At 34.3% G+C, this 17,605-nt stretch overlaps 1 protein-coding gene across 16 annotated transcripts in view; it reads right to left on the bottom strand.

The window, feature by feature from the left end:
* The window catches only part of GALNT13 (polypeptide N-acetylgalactosaminyltransferase 13), a 470,593-nt gene that overhangs the window by 165,754 nt on the left and 287,234 nt on the right, over nt 1–17,605 (bottom strand). For all 16 annotated transcript variants that reach the window (XM_070507781.1, XM_070507790.1, XM_070507780.1 and 13 more), the window contains 4 exons: nt 17,130–17,296; nt 16,031–16,238; nt 13,239–13,409; nt 412–529 (listed from right to left, as the gene is read on the bottom strand). In XM_070507781.1, coding sequence (XP_070363882.1) covers nt 412–529; nt 13,239–13,409; nt 16,031–16,238; nt 17,130–17,296 — 664 coding nt within the window. The remainder of the gene's footprint in view (nt 1–411; nt 530–13,238; nt 13,410–16,030; nt 16,239–17,129; nt 17,297–17,605) is intronic.

Raw genomic sequence — 17,605 nt, 5'->3', positions numbered from 1 at the left:
CAGGTCATTCTCAAAGTTATTTGATAATAACTTCAGGCAGAACTTGCAAATTCAGATAACATAAACACTCCCAAACTTCAGCTCAAAAACACAAAGCGATTTTATAGGGTAATGCTTTATTTAAAAAATAAAACCCTTCTTTATTTAAAAAATTGAAAGCCTTAATGTCTTTGTAGTATGAATAAAAGAATTATCTTTGAAAACTTTAAAATACCTGCAATTTCCCAATTAACAGTAAATATTGCATGCAAAAGGACTTTAGCAAAGCTTCTAAATAAGTATTAAAATGACCAGTCGATCAGTAATTTGCATCACTTCAGAAAAAGATTTTACAGTAAATTATTGTGTCTAATATGTGCATGCTACAGCATAGTATGTTCAGCATCAAAAAATAAAGTAAAATGCAATTACCCTAAAAGACATTTCAAGATTCTCTCCACCCCAGATATCCATTCCTGCATCGTAAGTTCCTATCTCTTCAAAGTAGTTTCTGTCAATAGAAAATAGGCCACCAGCCATAGTAGGGGTCCTAGTTGAAAAAAACAAAAAAGAAAAGAATATCTTTTGAAAACAATGTGTGGAGTTTAATGACACTGTAGCAAATATATCTGAGACATTTTAAATAAAAAAAAAAGTACTCAAAAACCTCAAACTGGAAACATAAAGCCAAGATGTAAGAGGTCTTAAAATTAATAAATAGCATTTTATTTCACATTTTCTGTAAAACTAAATTTAGATTAGTATGTGTTTTTCTTATAGGCGATCAAATAGATACACGGAAGGAACACTGGCCACTTAAGACTGGGGCACCTACAATCTTCTGAAAGACATCGTGAAGAGAATTTAGTCCTCTTAGCACTATAATTAAAGAGATTAACTCGTCATGAAACTCCCAGTTGTGATCTTTTGTCACCTAACTATAAAGCATTTTAATGTGAACTCTTGAAAAATCTGTGGAAATGGCTTCTCTATGAAAAGATCTACAGCTTATTTACATATGAAAAATATTAAATGTTACAAAATGTTTATAGGCAATAAATACCTAAGAAAAGTTATCTAAGTATTTTTTAACATAAGAGCTTTACATTTAATTGTTTATTCTCCTCTTGCCTTAATTAAAATGATAGAATTAATCACATAACCCTATGGATAAACATAAATCCCACATGCTATTCAGAGGTGTAGAAGGACATTTGGCACAGATTCTAAAACTTTTTCCTAGGAATAAATGCCTTTTGTTTTGCACATTCAAAATTTCTCTATAGGAACTAAGAGGTCAAATGTGTTAACCGAATTATTAATTAATTTAAAAATATTAATTAAGTCAATGGTTAGTGTGTGAACTACACAAACCTTTTTATATAAGCAGTAAGAATTAAAACTAAAAAAGAACATTCTAGTTGTTCACAAATGCACCTATCTATACTGGCAATGATTATTTTTGAATGTTAATTGTAGCATAGTGGTTTTTAACCTTCGTAGCGCATTAGCAGCACCTGAGGCAGCTTTAAAAATAATTTTAACGCTTGGATACCACTCTCCGCAGATACAGATTTAATTGGCCTGGGGTGGGGCCAGACCTTCAGTATCGTGTGAAGTTCCCAGGTGAGACTAATGTGCTGCTAAAGACGAGAACACTGGTCTAGTAATTTAGATTTGGAATTCTCATCCAAGTAGTCTGAAACTGTTACAGAACAAAATGTTTTGCTTTTCTCGAAATTATATCGTCTTCTGCCACAGGATATGCTCATGTCTTCTAATTGAACAGTGTACCTCACTGAAAAACCACCAAGTAATATTGTACTGGGATATTCACCATATTGCAAAGTTCCCTATTTCTCCCAGTGCTTTCATCATTTTATACTCAGGTAATTAACTGTCCATCAGTTGGGGTAGCAGGGCCTCGCTTAGTCTCAGAGCTGTTTTATTACTTCTAATCTTGCTGGGTTCCTATCATGAACAGTATCATTGACCTTCTGAGTTATAATGAGAAATGCTAAGAAAGCTAAACAGATGGTAATTATGGAGTAGCCACAACCCTCGCCTGATCGAGGTTTTGGAACTCTATGGCAATACTAACTATAGAAGGTGTTACAGCACTGGATAGTCAATTTAAAGAAACGAGGAACAAAAATTGCTACAATTATCCTATCATAACGCAACCAAGTGCTTAAGAATAAGTGATACATTTTTAACAATCAGTTCAGAGTGCCTATCCACTTATCTATTTACTAATAAAAGTACTAATGCACTTAAATACATGTATTGAATTTCATCCTACAGTTGATCATGATTCCTATTAATATGTGACAAATGTATAATAAATTGCTAAAATAAATTATATAGGGAACTACAAAATGATTCAAGAAAGTTTCTCTTACACTTGAAAAGCAAGAAAAATTTGTATAAAATTACAGTTCTTCAAAAAAATCCTCTATTTTCTGAAGACAGATGCTCCTAGAGAGATTTTTTGTATTTGCAATGTCAAGTTACCTCTCTCTCTAGAGACTGTGCCTTAAATAATATCTACTGACATAGCCAGTGTTATGCAACATGTTGCATTCTAAGTTAACTGCTTTGTAACGTCCCTAATGAACTATTTACATATGCCTGTGCGGACTTTGTGTTCAGGGTGCCAAGAAAATTAAAAACCATGATTATAGTTGAATTAGCTGAGATTATTTGCTTTTTAAAGTTGTGTCTATACAATGTCAAACCAACCAGCCAATTCAACCAATTTTGTTGGGGGAAAAATAATCAGCCCCATGGCTGTGAACACTACCCACCACACAGTAAGTAGGTGAAGATGAATGGAGTTGAAAAAAGGAAAGCACACAGCACAGTGCCTGGCACATAATAAATGGTTAATACAGTCAGGTGATACATCTGTTGTTGTTGTTGATGTTAATCCTTCAAACAAAAGTCCTAAGTATCCCTCACTTAATTTTAGCTCCCCCTACACACTCCCTCATTTTGGATTTCAAAATCATTTGGAACTACTTCATCTCCAAGATGTTGAACACTGAAATCTGCCTCTCTGAACACAACTTTCTATTTTATAGCCCCTCTCATTTCAATCCTATGGAAGTTACTTTTCATCCTTCCCTGGTGATCCTGGTTCCTTAGCTACTCCATATTCTCACATAATAACTCTCTTTGGGAATTGTTCGCTGTCATCCTCCCACTCTCCTCTCTGAGATTCTGGCATGTCCGTGCAAAACTAGCTTAACACCCTACATCCTCTGTCTTTGCCTTATCTGATCCAATTCTCTTTTTGTAAATATCTGTGCCCGGGCAAACTCAAACCTTCCTCTCATCCACTTCTGCTCTTCCAACCCAGAGAATCATTGAAAAAGTAATAACATGGGGTCAACTGGTCATACTGCAAGTCCATGTTATTGACTCTCAGCTTTGTCCACAAATAGCCAACAATCCTGTCATCTATATTTATTTGATCATCTACCTCATTTTTAATGGAATCTTTTCTAAAAGTTTTGGACTCTTTTCAAGATTAATGCAAGGCATAAAATCCAAACTCCCTTGATTATACAATCTAAATTCTCTCAGTCGCTTTCTCAGTATGTGTATGTATCTTCTCGTGGCCTCTTCCTCTTGTCTCAGAGGAAAGAATATCTCCTTTCCTACCATTGCTGGCTAGCATTCACTCCCTCGCCCTCAGCCAGCTTTTTCCGGACCACTTTTTCAGCCACTTGCTCATTGACTATTACATTTATGTTTTATGCTTTTGATTTCCAGATTGTCCCCCTGAGTTTACAAAACTGCTCAATTAAGTTCTGTCCTAAACTAAAATACATCTTCACTCCATCCTACTGCTCATTTAAACTAGGGGCATATATTTTCTATACCCTTCACTGGAAACTTTATTGAAAGGATACTTTCTAATACTCCCTCAACTCCTCTTGACCTTCTAAACAGAATTGGGATCCTGCTCCCACCTCTACAATAACTTCTTTCTGAAAGGGCCCCATTGATTCTGAACTTCAATAGCTTTTCCTTAACTTCTTCCTTTGAAAGCGCTTACAATTCCTCAGCCTCCGGGCTTGAAGGTCTTTTCACCTCTGACTACTTGCATTGTTCTAGAGAGGATTTTCCTTCTACCAATTTAACTATTCATTTTATCATTCTTATTGATGCCCTTTCTTCTTCCTTCCCCTTGTTGGCTGTCAGATCTTAGTCAAGTTCTTAGTTTCGCATCTGTGACATAAGTACAATATACCATTATAACATTGTTTTGTATGATTTGCATTTAATAATTATCTTCTCTTGTCCCAAAATGTAGTCCTCCGAAGGGTCTCTGAGTGGCACTTTTCTCTCTTTCTGCTCTTTACCTGTAAAAGCTCATTCATCATATGCCTTTAACTGTTGCCTCTGTGAGGCTGAATCCTAATCTGTGTTTTCTTTTCTCACTTCTTCTCTCTGCATTGGTTGTGCTTCTCCAATTACTCATCAGACGTTTTCTTTAAAATGAAATCCTTCTGACTTTGCTCAGTGTCTCTAACAGAGAACTGCGAATTTGCTGTCCCTTCCCTACAGCTTCTCTTTGAATGTCTGCTCTTGTCTTCCAGAGGTGTAACATAAGATGAGGAAAACAACCTTTCAGCACCTTTCTTTTCTGTGCCTCATCCAATCATTTCCCAAATACTTCCTATTTTTTTCAGAAGTATTTGGGCTCTTATCCATTCTCTGTTATCATGGTCACTATGCAGTTTTCGTCCTCTTATTTCTAACTGTTTGCTAATGGAATCCTCTTGCTTCTAGATTCTGCTGCTTCCAAAATTTACTCCACAAACCATAGACAGATTAAATTCTGTAAATCAAAACTCCTCTAAAACTGTTAACTGGATGTTTAAAAACCTATTTTAAGGAATAAATTACAGCTTCTTATCCTGGCATCAGTGATCTGGCACCATCCAATGAGCTCCTCCCCTCCTTTTAATTACGTCCCTGTATTCTAAGCATTTAGCTGTTACTAGCAAATGCTTCACACTTTCCCACCTCAGTACATTTGTTCCAAGTGACACTCATTTGTCACTTGGATTTTCCTTTATAAACTCCTCTTATATGTTCAAACCTGCTCTATTCTTAGGCTAATACAAAGGGTATATATTCCATGCAGTCTGCCCTCCATACAATCCCTCCACTCTGGACATAATCTTCCTCTTCTACTTCCTTCCATGGCTTTCTCTCTCTGTCTCCCCCAAAGCACTTGTCACGTCTTATTGAGTATTACATTTATTTATATATGCATTTTACCACCTCTATACGTATAGCCAGTATATTGATTTATTAGTATTAAACTATTAATAGATATTTATTGAATAAATGATTTAATAAACAAATGAGTAATGTATTCCGATGGCCACAAAACAATCTTTTGAGAGTTAAAATTACCTGCAATTTTATTTGTGAAATAACAAAAAAAATTCCTTGCTCACCTCTGTTAAACTGATGAGCAAAAAGATGCCTTCACTGATTCCAGGTTTTCTAAAGACCTTATCATCTAGAGGGGTTTTGGGGATTTAGTTTGATATTTTAGAATTAAAGATGGAAAGCTTTGGAACAATGTAGAATAGGAAAGGATTTCAAACAAGCAAGCATTTGACATAGAAAAATATTGAAAATTTTCACCAGAAGTTGGTAAATCAAAAGAAATCATAATGGAATACGTTTGATTATGCAGTAATGCTAAAATGCAATGCCTGCATTTTCACCAATAAGACAGCATGGCCTGTATTTCACACCGGGATAAGCGCCATGTGTAGAAAAGCTAGGTAGACAATAAGGAGACTCTGAGAAGCTGCCAAGTTTAGTTTTTAGGAATATAAACTTTATATCTAGATTGACTGGCTTCAAAACTCAATCCTACAGTGTGACCTTCAGTAAGCCACGTAAACTCTGTGCTCAATTCAATCATCTATAAAATGGGGATATATATGTTAATGTATGCAGCACTCAGAATAGTACCAGCATAAAGCAAATACTATACATTTTATTTAATTTTAATTTTTTGTTTTTGTTTTTTTTTGAGGAAGATTAACCCTGAGCTAACATCTGCCACCAATGCCCCTCTTTCTGGCTGAGGAAGACTGGCCCTGAGCTAACATCTGTGCCCATCTTCCTCTACTTTATATGTGGGACGCCTGCCACAGCATGGCTTGACAATTGGTGTGTAGGTCCGCACCTGGGATCCAAACCAGCAAACCCCAGGCTGCCGAAGTGGAATGTGCAAACATAATTGCTGCACCACCAGGCTGGCCCCTATACATTTTAAATATTAATTTTAATAAGGAAGAGGAAAACATCTGTGTTTACCAAGATTATAATCAGCTTTATTTTTATCGTGTTCAGAGTCTAATTAATTTTAATAGAATTGTAATATTTTATGCTTTAAAATCCCTACAGATTTGGTCAACCAAATTTATTTACAACATGTTTAAATGACTTGTTCAAGGACCTCCCAGTAGTTAGTGGCCTAGTTAAGAAAATTTTTATCTATCTATTTTTCTATCTAGCTAATCATCTATTAATTAGTCATCTCTCAATTTATCCATCTAACTTATACAGCAGAGGAGTTGAGGTAGCTAATTAGAAATACACTTTTCCTGATTTGAAGTTCCAAATTTATGCACCACATTTTCCTGTGAATTTTAGCATTGCTCTTCAAAGCAGTTTCTTTCAAAGTTATTGAAACATCATCCCTGCTTACTAATTTTTTCTTTGATATATGAGGATTCTATTTAATCTTATTTGCCAAACAACCAGGATCTCTGGGGAAAAAAATTGAGAGATTTGAGGGACTATAGCTCAAAAACTGTTATTTGCAATGGTCAAATAAGACAATATCTAGTCTGTTAGAGTTTAGCTCTGTAGTAATAAAATTTCTCATATATTATAAACCATAATAAAGAGAAATAATACACATAAACATTTCATTATTTATACAAATGTGAGGCATGAATACCTGAAATATTCACATAATTTTGATTTTTTAAGACCTTAAAATAAAATGGCTTCATTTGGTTAACCATTTTGCAGTTTTAGAAACCAAAGGAAAATAGATGCCAAGAGTTTCTCTCCTTCCTTCCTTATTCTGTCCTCTGTACTCAATATAGAAAGCGGAAGAAAGAGAAAGGAAGCAAAAGCACAGCAATCCTTTTATTAGAAGGATGAATAATCAAATGTTGAATGTAATTAAAGGTTTTTACAGAGAAAAACTGGGAAGTTTAGTGGAATACTGTGCACCATGGCACTCATTCGAACATATGTTTGAGTGAGAAGAGGCAGTTTTTTTGTAGACAAGAAACTGTTACTTTAAGAGTTCATGCTGGCTTAGGGTCTGAGCAAGGAAGCTTACTCAAAGCCTGTAGAGTCTATGGAACACAAACAGTTTCAAAGCTATTTTTAAAGGGTAAGAAGAAAATTAAACTTCTGCTTAGTATGGGCAAATGGCATGTTTTTCTGTCAAAGAACCAATTTACCAACAAATATTGGAATCAAATGCTTTAACCTGTGCTTAAAGACCTATATTGCCAAAAAAGGAAAGGTTATTTTGTCCTTTTTCTTTAATACTTTTTTCACAATCCTCACAACCTTATAAAACTCTAAGCTTCAAGAGGATGTAGGGCAGTTGGTGCAAATTTTTTTTTTTTTTTTTTTGAGGAAGACCAGCCCTGAGCTAGCATCCGCCACTAATCCTCCTCTTTTTGCTGAGGAAGACTGGCCCTGAGCTAACATCTGTGCCCATCTTCCTCTACTTGATACGTGGGATGCCTGCCACCGCATGGCTTGACAAGTGGTGGGTAGGTTCGCACCTAGGATTGGAACTGGTGAACCCCAGGCTGCTGAAGCAGAATGTGCAAACTTAACCACTGCACCACCAGGCTGGCCCCAGTGCAAATTTTAACCTTTCCTTTGACCTCTATTTCATACTTAAGAGAGGTCAAAATCAACAATGGGACCAGCTGGAATGAGATGTTTTAAAATGTTTGGGTTAATGTGATCAAATTACTCAGTATATAAGTGTGATATTTAATTCATCACTCTGAAAACTTTTTGTATTACCTCTGCCCTCTTCTCATCTCAACAGACTGCCAGGAAAGTCTTGTAAATTGTTCCCTAAACCATTAGGAAGTAATATAAACATACTATTTCCTCCAAAGAATATAGATTCACAGATTCCATCTGAGCTGGGAGTTTTCCTTTTCTCTCAAAATCAAAATATATTAGATTTTAACATGAGTAGGCAGGAATATTGAATAGCTGAACATTCCAGAGTTCAACTCTTTCTTTCCAAGTCCTTGTTCTATTCACAACCTTGACCTTTCCCTGTACTGTTGCTTTAGTATCTCCTATTGTAAAGAAGTGCCTCAAAGTCTTTGAGAGTATCTCTCTCTGCTTCTTTGCTCCACTTTAGAAGCAGATTTTCATTGGACTGAAAAAAACCTAATAGAGAAGATCTGATAGATGAAAATTAAGAAATATATTATTAGTTGCTATTAAGTAATAAGAAATGTCTTATATTTGTAGAACATTTTACAGAATAATATGTGTTTTTAATTCATTAAACTTACTGGGGGAATTATAAATTGGAGTCAGTGATGAGTTTTTTGGGGGGAAATCAAACTGGCAGAAGGTACCAAGAACATTATAAAAAATTTCATATTGTTTGATTGCACAATTCTAAAAGACAACATTATATGCAAAAACTGTGATCAGAAGACATAATTGGCAAAAAATAAACTGTAAACAAACTCAGTTGACTTTAGATTATAAAAAACAGAAGAATTAAGTAAATAATTGAGATATTAGCAGACATTAAAATTTTAACTTGTGGGCCACACTGGTTGCGTAGCAATTAAGTTCACACATTCCGTTTTGGTGGACCTGGTTTTGCTGGTCTCAGGTGTGGACCTACACACTGCTTGTCAAGCCATGCTGTGGCAGGCGTCCCACATATAAAGTAGAGGAAGATGGGCATGAATGTTAGCTCAGGGCCAGTCTTCCTCAAAAAGAAAGAAAATTTTAACTTGTGAAAAAATCTAATAGCATAGGAAAATATTCATGATATATCAACTTTTAAATTGTGGAGAAATGCATCTGGAAAGAAATGCTCTGAAAGAAAATATAACAAAATACTAAAAGACGTGCCTCAGTTGTGTTCTGCTTCTTTATACTTTTAGGTACATGTCACACTTATTTTGCAATGCATATATGTTACTTACATCATCAGAGATAAAATTAAAATAACTCCCTTCAAATACATTTCCCATTTAATATTTTATAGCACTTTGCAAGTTAAGAAAGGCAGGGAGAATAATTTTTCATTTTATAGTTGAGAAGACCAGGTAATTTCCCAGTTGGAGGAGCTTGAAATAACACCCAGATCCTCCAAAGTCAGCTTCAATGCTTCTTCTATGATACGATACTAGAAGGATGCAGGAAATAATATAATATGTACATTCTATGAGTTTTTCACAGTGAGCCATAATAATTATAATCTGAGATGTTATTACTAATGTTATTTATTTGATCTTCTTTATAAATTGCTAATTTGAATTGAGAGAAAAATAAATGTGTGAGATCAGACAAATGTTAATAAAAGGGGATAGCAAAGTAAGTAAAATGTGTCATGAAGAAAAACTCATAATTACATTTATGTTTGATTTATTATGATAGCAAGGATTAGAAGAAAGTTTAAAACTCTTCTGTTTTACTTTAGGAAGATGCTGAACAGGGTTCTCCAAGTAAGAATAAAGGAAGTCATATTAAGAATATTAATAATGGCTAAATGTAAAAGAGTCCATAAGCTAAGATATAAAGGGTAGATAAAGTTAGATAGACTTGATAAATAACCAGTAGATTTTTAATAAACAAATCTATTTTAATCAGTGAGAGATTAAAGTAGAAAGTCATTTTTTTATAACTGCTTATTGAGGGTTACTTACAGGACATAATTAAGAGACTAAAGCAATCAATGAGATTAAAGCTAGGTGCTTTTCCAGAAGCACATACCACTTGAGCAGCTGACATCATATAACTCCTGTGTATCCACACTCTGGCTGTTTATGCTGGCCTCTTTCTCTCATCCAGCACATGTATGGCTACTCTCAGTCAGAAACTTTAGAGCAGAGATTGACTTATTCATCTTTGTATGTGCAGAATCTAGCACAATGCTCAACAGTGTATACGCGTGTGTATTTGCATATGGAATCAAACTCAATTCAATAGCCTCAACTAAATCAACTTAAAAGTTATATACATTAGAGTAAATCCATAATATACCCACAAACGAATTAAATGATTTGGGAGATTATCAGCACTAACAGATAGCTTATGCTACTAGTTGCCTATTCCATTAGGTAACGTATATGCACATTTATACAGGGCTAATGCGTTTGATGAGTTTCAAACTCAGCCATTTCCCAGGCAGTAGCTTTAAAAGATTACAGCCAGGCAAATAAAGTTAATATGTAAAGTTGATTACTTACAATAAGCATATTTCTCTCACCTTTGATTGGGACAGAGATACAGAGAAATACTTCCCCAAGTGCAAGAACAATGACAAAGGCCAACTGATTCTCAGCCTCAGGGTCAGAGACACACAAAAAAAGGAGTTGGGGGGTTGGGCTAAACTTTCATGTCATTTCTATGTGGGCAGCTTCTACTTAACTCCACCTGATGGTGCCAAGTAGGAATACTGGACCATTGTAGCAAGATCTGACTTCTCAAGAATAGTTGGAAATCCAGATTTTTATTTAAAACATCTCATTTTTAAAATGTCAGTAATTTAAAATGCAAAATGCTATGTAGGCTGAATAATACACATCTACAGAGCATATTTAACACACAAGCTCCTGGTTTTATGACCTCTGGTTTAACAATTTGATTACTCTATTGTTGTACATATAATTGAGATATTCCTGAAAAGTCATATAATTTGACTACGAGAATGTCAAGCAGAGTTTACTGATTAAGAAAAACTAAATGTTCAAGATTTTAGGTGCTATTATTCTATATTCATAATTTCACAAATACCAAGTATTTCACAAGTTCGATTTATTATCAAAATGAAAATATCAAAGCCCAGAGATCGACAATAGAATAATGAACATAATTATTATAAACTTTACTTTAAGTGTGGTATAAGTAAGGTTAGGTCACAAGTTCAAGTTGATTCTCTATATATGCAGATGCATGATTGTATTTCTAAAGGATGACTAGCCAATTATAGTCACTAGAAAGTTCTGTCAAAACTGACATTTTAAATGAAGCATTTTGCTAAGAAAACTAAAATTTCAACCTCATTTTAATCACTTTAGCTATTCAAAATTCTGTTAATCAAGTAGGGAAAAAAATGTGTCTTTTGCACCTAGAATGATTTATCTGTTTGTATGAATGTGAGAAAAATGATCTTCAAGTAACAGATTACAAGAACAAAGAAAGTTCATATTACGGCTAAGCTAATGAAAATTACCTTCAGGCTGTTATAACAGCCAGTGAATTAATTAACCTTTTGCCATAAAAATCAAGAAACTTCAGCAAAGACTGAGGTTCCTCTGTTTCTCTTGTTCCAGCTCCCTCAGCATTTTAGAAAGTGAAATACTGTGGAGTTACTGAGGCAAACAAATAAAATATACTTAGATTTTATCAGCTCTCCACATTACTACAATAAAACCACATAACTGTGGTTAAAGTATAGCAAGTTGGATATTTCATCTTTTGTTTTAGTTAAGAAAAGATGAGAAATAATGGCCAATTTCTATATAGATCTTTACTTTTATGAATTTCTTACTATGAATGTTGGCTATCTCTTAATTATCTACTTTGTGAGTCTGTGAGAAAATAAAGTTAAATCAAGCATATCTTTTGCCAACGTTTAAAAAAAACAAGGAGTACAAACACACATTCTTTCAAATTTCATTTTCAAATGAACAAACACATTATCTGTATTTGAGTGTATTAGTCAAGTACTTTGACAGTTTTCACTTGCGATCCGAAGCTTAAAAATCAGCTAACACTAAATGAAACCATGATCTGGGAAAACAGGAATTCTCATAAATAATGGTAATATGAAGCACTGTACTTCCTCAAGTTGTTAAAGGCAAAGATCAACAAGACTTGGTGAATGCGAAGATTACAGCGAGATTTAAGGACTACTAAATTAAACTTGAAATATTGACATCATAATTTCACTTTTTATGCAATTGTTTGCAGCCACATTTTATTTTTCTCTTTGATGTAGTGTTATCTCCCTAAGAGGGTTAGCAGCTTCAACATTTAATTGTTCAATAACAAACAATTAGAGCTGTTCTCTTCCATTAGCCAATTTTTAGTTTTAATTAATTCATTATATAATTATTCTTGACAATGGCTAAGTCGTTCCCTCAGTAGGTTAGGAGACTTTCTTGTTTAGACAATGGGTTAGGTGTTTTACAGTGTTAGGGTATTTCTCTATTGTTCCTAATAAATGATGATTTGCCAAATTCAACTCCCTCCCCAAAGTACTGTTTTTGTTCAGAAAATCAATTTTTGGTTGCAGGTAAGAGGTACACAATAATACGGTAAAGTAAGAAGGTGATAACTTTATGTTAATAAAGTGGGTAATGCTTATCTAGACAACTAAAGATGCATATGATGTTTTTTATTTTGTGTTAAGGGCACACATATACCTTATGAATAAATATTTTGAAGTAAGTACCTATTTTAAAAATTTAGAACAAATAATAATTCCTTCATAATTGTTAATATATTAAAATTTTCCAGATAAATCTTTCTTTTGTATCTATAAGGAAGATAGTTCTTTAAGGTTGGTAAATTTAGAATATTTACCAAAACATTTTTGGTTATTCCAATTTTGAGAATACCTCTATTATAAAGCATATACATTTAGCTAAGATATGCATCTATCTGAAATGTCAAGGCTAGCACACATCTGTCACATAGAAAATTCATAATAAATATACTATGAATCTAAGAATACACAAATTTTCAAAAGAAATTTGGCGCTTCTGTCAGTACTTAAATTTATCTGTGCTAATTTAAACTAGATTTAATGTTACCATTCTTAGATAATCATGTAAAAGATGACAATACATATGTGCATATGAATAAAAAGTATATCACTTCAAAAGGCTTAAAGATAAGAATACAAATTTGTAATACTCCTTAATTATTTTAGGAATACACATGTTATCCTTTGGAAGATATGATCTACATACCTGACAGGTAGTGTTCTGTCTCCTTTCCTCCTATCCATTTCTCTCTGGGGAACAGGATACCAACGGAAATTCAGTTTCCAGTTAAAACCCCCATAAGTCATGTCTGACCCAGCCATATATTCAAAAGTATCATCACTAATCACATCAATGATGGGGCATACAACAGTTTTCCTGCAGGAAAATTAAAACCAGTTTATGTATAAATAATAATTCAAATATTACATTAGCTTCTTCAAGCTCAATATAGCCGATACGTTGAAATTTAATTATTTTGTGACTTTAATATGTCTTTATTTTCATTTTATCCTTTTTCTCTACGGAATTATTTCCTTTTGCTACATCTTTCTTACAGTCTATACTATCATGCATAATCTAATCAAATATACTAATTAATCTTAAAGCTGATTTCCAAATGCATTCTAAGTACTAACTCAGCAGGATGAATATGGTCTATTTTTCACAAAATCTCCATCCACAGCATGATTAGTAAGCTGCTTTGAGATTATGCATTATTTTAGCTGTAGCCCACTGCAAAGCACTAGCACGTAGGGAGTGGAGAATGGATGATGGCAAATTAGATCTGGTAGTTTGTCTCAAAGAGGATAGGTCAGTTTAAAGAGAGAGTTCTGAGAAAATGTTCATGGAGAAAATACCTACTAGGAAAAACAAATAAAAATCAATAAACAGCAATAATAAAATCAAGATGTATCGTATAAGTAAATGTTTCCTATGAAAGATATCAGGGTCACAACAATTTCTGAGTGAACTATCCTAGACTTAAGAGTTTACAGTAACAATCTGCACATTTTAAGATGGGGAAAGATAAGCAACTTCAGTTTCTGATGTTTTACCCCATGACCCATTTTTTCTTAAAGTAAGAGGAAGAACCAGGAGATTTGGTGTTCTTGAAGGTAACTTTTTAGGGTAAGAAAATTTTCACTATGGGAAATCATTAAGTACTCTTATAGTCCATGCTGTGCCTTCTCCACTCTTCCCCTACTCCCAGCTTAGATGTTTTATTACGGTATCAACCTTCTACCATCTCCACACTAAATGTTCAGGTCTACCCAAGATTGTATTGGTTGTAGCTAATTCCAAAGAGCAGAGCTTGTTTTTTCATATTTGGTAGAAGATAAATATATGAATATGCTTTTGAATCACTCACAGATGTGAAAAAGCACAGAAATGTCCATTATTCATTCTGGTTTTGTAATAGTGGTATTACCAATTCCCATTTTCAATTGGGTCTAATATTCCACACAATCGGCCAAAGCCAAGAGTTCTCTGAAATCAATATGATTCGTCTATCCTTGGAAAAGCTTCTTGGTGACTCCAGTCCCTAGAAAATCAGTATCTTTCTCTCTTTCTTCATTAAACTTAATGATTTATTTGTAGGGAGATGAAATTAGATCTAACAACCCTCAACAGAACTTTATTATCTAGTTATGGCAACTTTAGAACTTACAAGCAGGACAAGACATTAGAGTTCATTATATGCAAGTACAATCACAATACATTGTTAGATTCAAAAATAAATGACCTATGCATGACCATATTGAAACATTATATTAAAAACTCACTAAATTGAATATGAAACACACGTTTAAAAAAGCAGCATAATGTTCGAAAAGTTGCCAGAAAATGCATTTAAGATATTCCAAGCTCGTTTTACTTTGTCAGTCTTACCCTCCTGTGGGTACTGTACAACACACAGAGTGGGAAAAGGTTATTGGCCATGTACTACACTTGGTTGACTAAAAGGTTCCTGCTGCTTTCTTCAACTGCTGTGGTTCATTTTACTGACAGCCTCCATCCATCTTCCTGGCAAGTACCAAATCCTGCCGTTTATGTGATGTACCTGGAGTAGCTCATACTAAGTAGCCCCTGTCTTGGATGCTTAATTAAAAACTTCAATTCTAGAAAGATCTTTCTACTATAGGTGAAATGACTATGCAAGGTGTTTTGCAACACTTTGTTGTTATATCAGATAGCATTTAATGTCCATTGTCCTCATTAGGTGCTTAGGGATTATACTCATTTACCATCAATGCTTATTCACAAAAAAAGCTTGTACTTCATAGCATCATCATCAGAAAGAGTTGCAAATATCTATGAAGATTCTTAATTTCTATAAAGTAGTATTGAATTTTTCAGATTTCACAATTTGTATGTACAAAGTGGCAATATTGTTTAAATTATTAAACTTATAGCTGTGTTCTCTATCATTTTTTTGATCGTGACTTCATTTCAGTACATGTGTGAGTGTGCGTATTTATTTTTAAGATCCTCAAGGTACTTTTGAACTACACTTTGCATAAGGGCAAAGTGACCTAGTAGAGAGAAGACTAGTCTGTGAGCGAGAACTGAATTGTTCCCATCCCTTCCAATAACTAAGGCAAACTACTCAACCTTTTTAATCCTCCCTATGATTAGCTACAGGTAAGAACATCTACATTCCCTACATTACCTAGTGAGGATACAGTAAGGTGCTTTGAAAATATTTTATAAAATACTGTACTATTTCACATTGGACTGATTTCTTTCACCCAAAAAATGAATATTCAACACATTTTTACCATTTGAATTGTGTGACTATTTCTTGATCAAATATTCATGTTTTCAGCATAAATAAGCCAAGATCTTTATTAAACAAGGGAGGGAACTGCTTTTTTGAAAGCTAGGAAATAAACCTTCTGAAAATAGCAACTTGGAAGAGACATTTTGATGAAAAGCTGGACCACTCCTAACAGGTTCAGTCACAATCCAGGCAGACATAACACATGAGCTCTTACCTGTCTTCCTTTATTCTTGCCAGCAAGGGCTCCAGCCATCCTAAAGTGCACTCACAGTGTGCATCGAGAAAAGTTATGACCTGCCCTTTTGAAGCAGCTGCTCCTCGAAGGCGGGCGCGTATCAACCCAGAGCGCTCTTCCATTCTAATAATTTTTACTGGCACTTCTAAATTTTTCACATAATTCTCTAATGTCAACTTGAGAAAATCTGTAACACGCAATAAGAATTTATAAGAAAGTTTTGAAACTGTTTTAAGACATAGCAGAGATACTACTGCCCATTTGGAAATTCAACACACAGGAACGGTGGCCAACTCCTGTCAACATTTTCTGCGTTAGGTGAAATAAAGATATAGAGATTTCATCAGTAAATTAATGTACAGTTCATTATGACCCTGTCACTTGGCTGACAAGGATAAGGATAAAATAGGAAGTTAATATACCAGACTCTAATTTGGAAATGGCCACATTAGCAAATGCAGACTCCTCAATTATAAGTTATTTTGTGTTTATCTGAACTAAAAGAAAAAAAATGACAAGTAGCCACAAAGTCACATACATGCTCAATAATATGATCAAGTTGGAAAAAAAAGAAAAACTTTGTGTGTGTGCGTGTGAAGAAGATTGACCCTGAGCTAATATCTGTTGCCAATCTTCCTCCTTTTGCTAGGGGAAGATTGTTGCTGAGCTAACAACTGAGCCAATCTTCCTCTATCTTATGTGAGATCCCACCACAGCATGGCTTGACAAGCGGTGCTAGGTCCATGCCTGGGATCCAAACCTGCAAACCCCGGGCTGCCGAAGTGGAGCATGCAAACTTAAGCATTACGCCACCCGGCTGGCCTCCAAAGAAACTCTTTTGAGAATCATTTTGGCTGATTTCTTCGGTTAGTAAGAGCCATGTGGAATCACGTGAGAAACTGAAAACTAGTTACTTGTTGCTAAAATTGGCATTGACTAGGTCTATTGATGAAAATTTGATAGGTGGTTTCAGGGTTAGTATAATTATAAGGAAACTATACATCATCGCCCAGCTATCTTTTTGACTATAATAAAGTTATTTTAATTTTAAAAATATATACAAGAAAAATATTTATACCTCTTTCACTGGCATCATCTACCAAGATGACCTCAGAGAGTAGATAGTGTGGGGAACGATTTATAACACTGTAAACAGTTCTAAGGAGTGTGCTCCATGCTTCATTATGAAACACAATGACTACACTTGTGTTTGGAAGTTCATCAGGGTAGACCTTTGTCTTGCATCTGGAAAAGAGGAAAGCAGAGGGATATGTTAAGAAATTCACTTTTCATTCTGATCATTGCAATAAAAAATAACCATAATAACATAACTTTAGACTTGAAAGCCCTTTCCTAAAAAAACATTTTATGATTATCCAAAATCATTTTCCTTTTTGTAAATGCTGTGAGTAATCACTAGGCATTTTGAAAATTAAATGTGCATAATTACTAATATTTTATTTTAACTCCTGCAGGAGTTAAATAAAGCAGCATGATTTCCACAAGTCTAAGAAAGCTAAAATTACACTCTGAGACTATCAATAGAAGACCAGG

This window comes from Equus asinus, chromosome 4 (genome assembly GCF_041296235.1).
Source record: "Equus asinus isolate D_3611 breed Donkey chromosome 4, EquAss-T2T_v2, whole genome shotgun sequence".
Classification (NCBI taxonomy): Eukaryota; Metazoa; Chordata; class Mammalia; order Perissodactyla; family Equidae; genus Equus; species Equus asinus.
The sequence above is the reverse complement of the archived record's forward strand: the minus strand, read 5'-3'. Positions and strand labels throughout refer to the sequence as shown.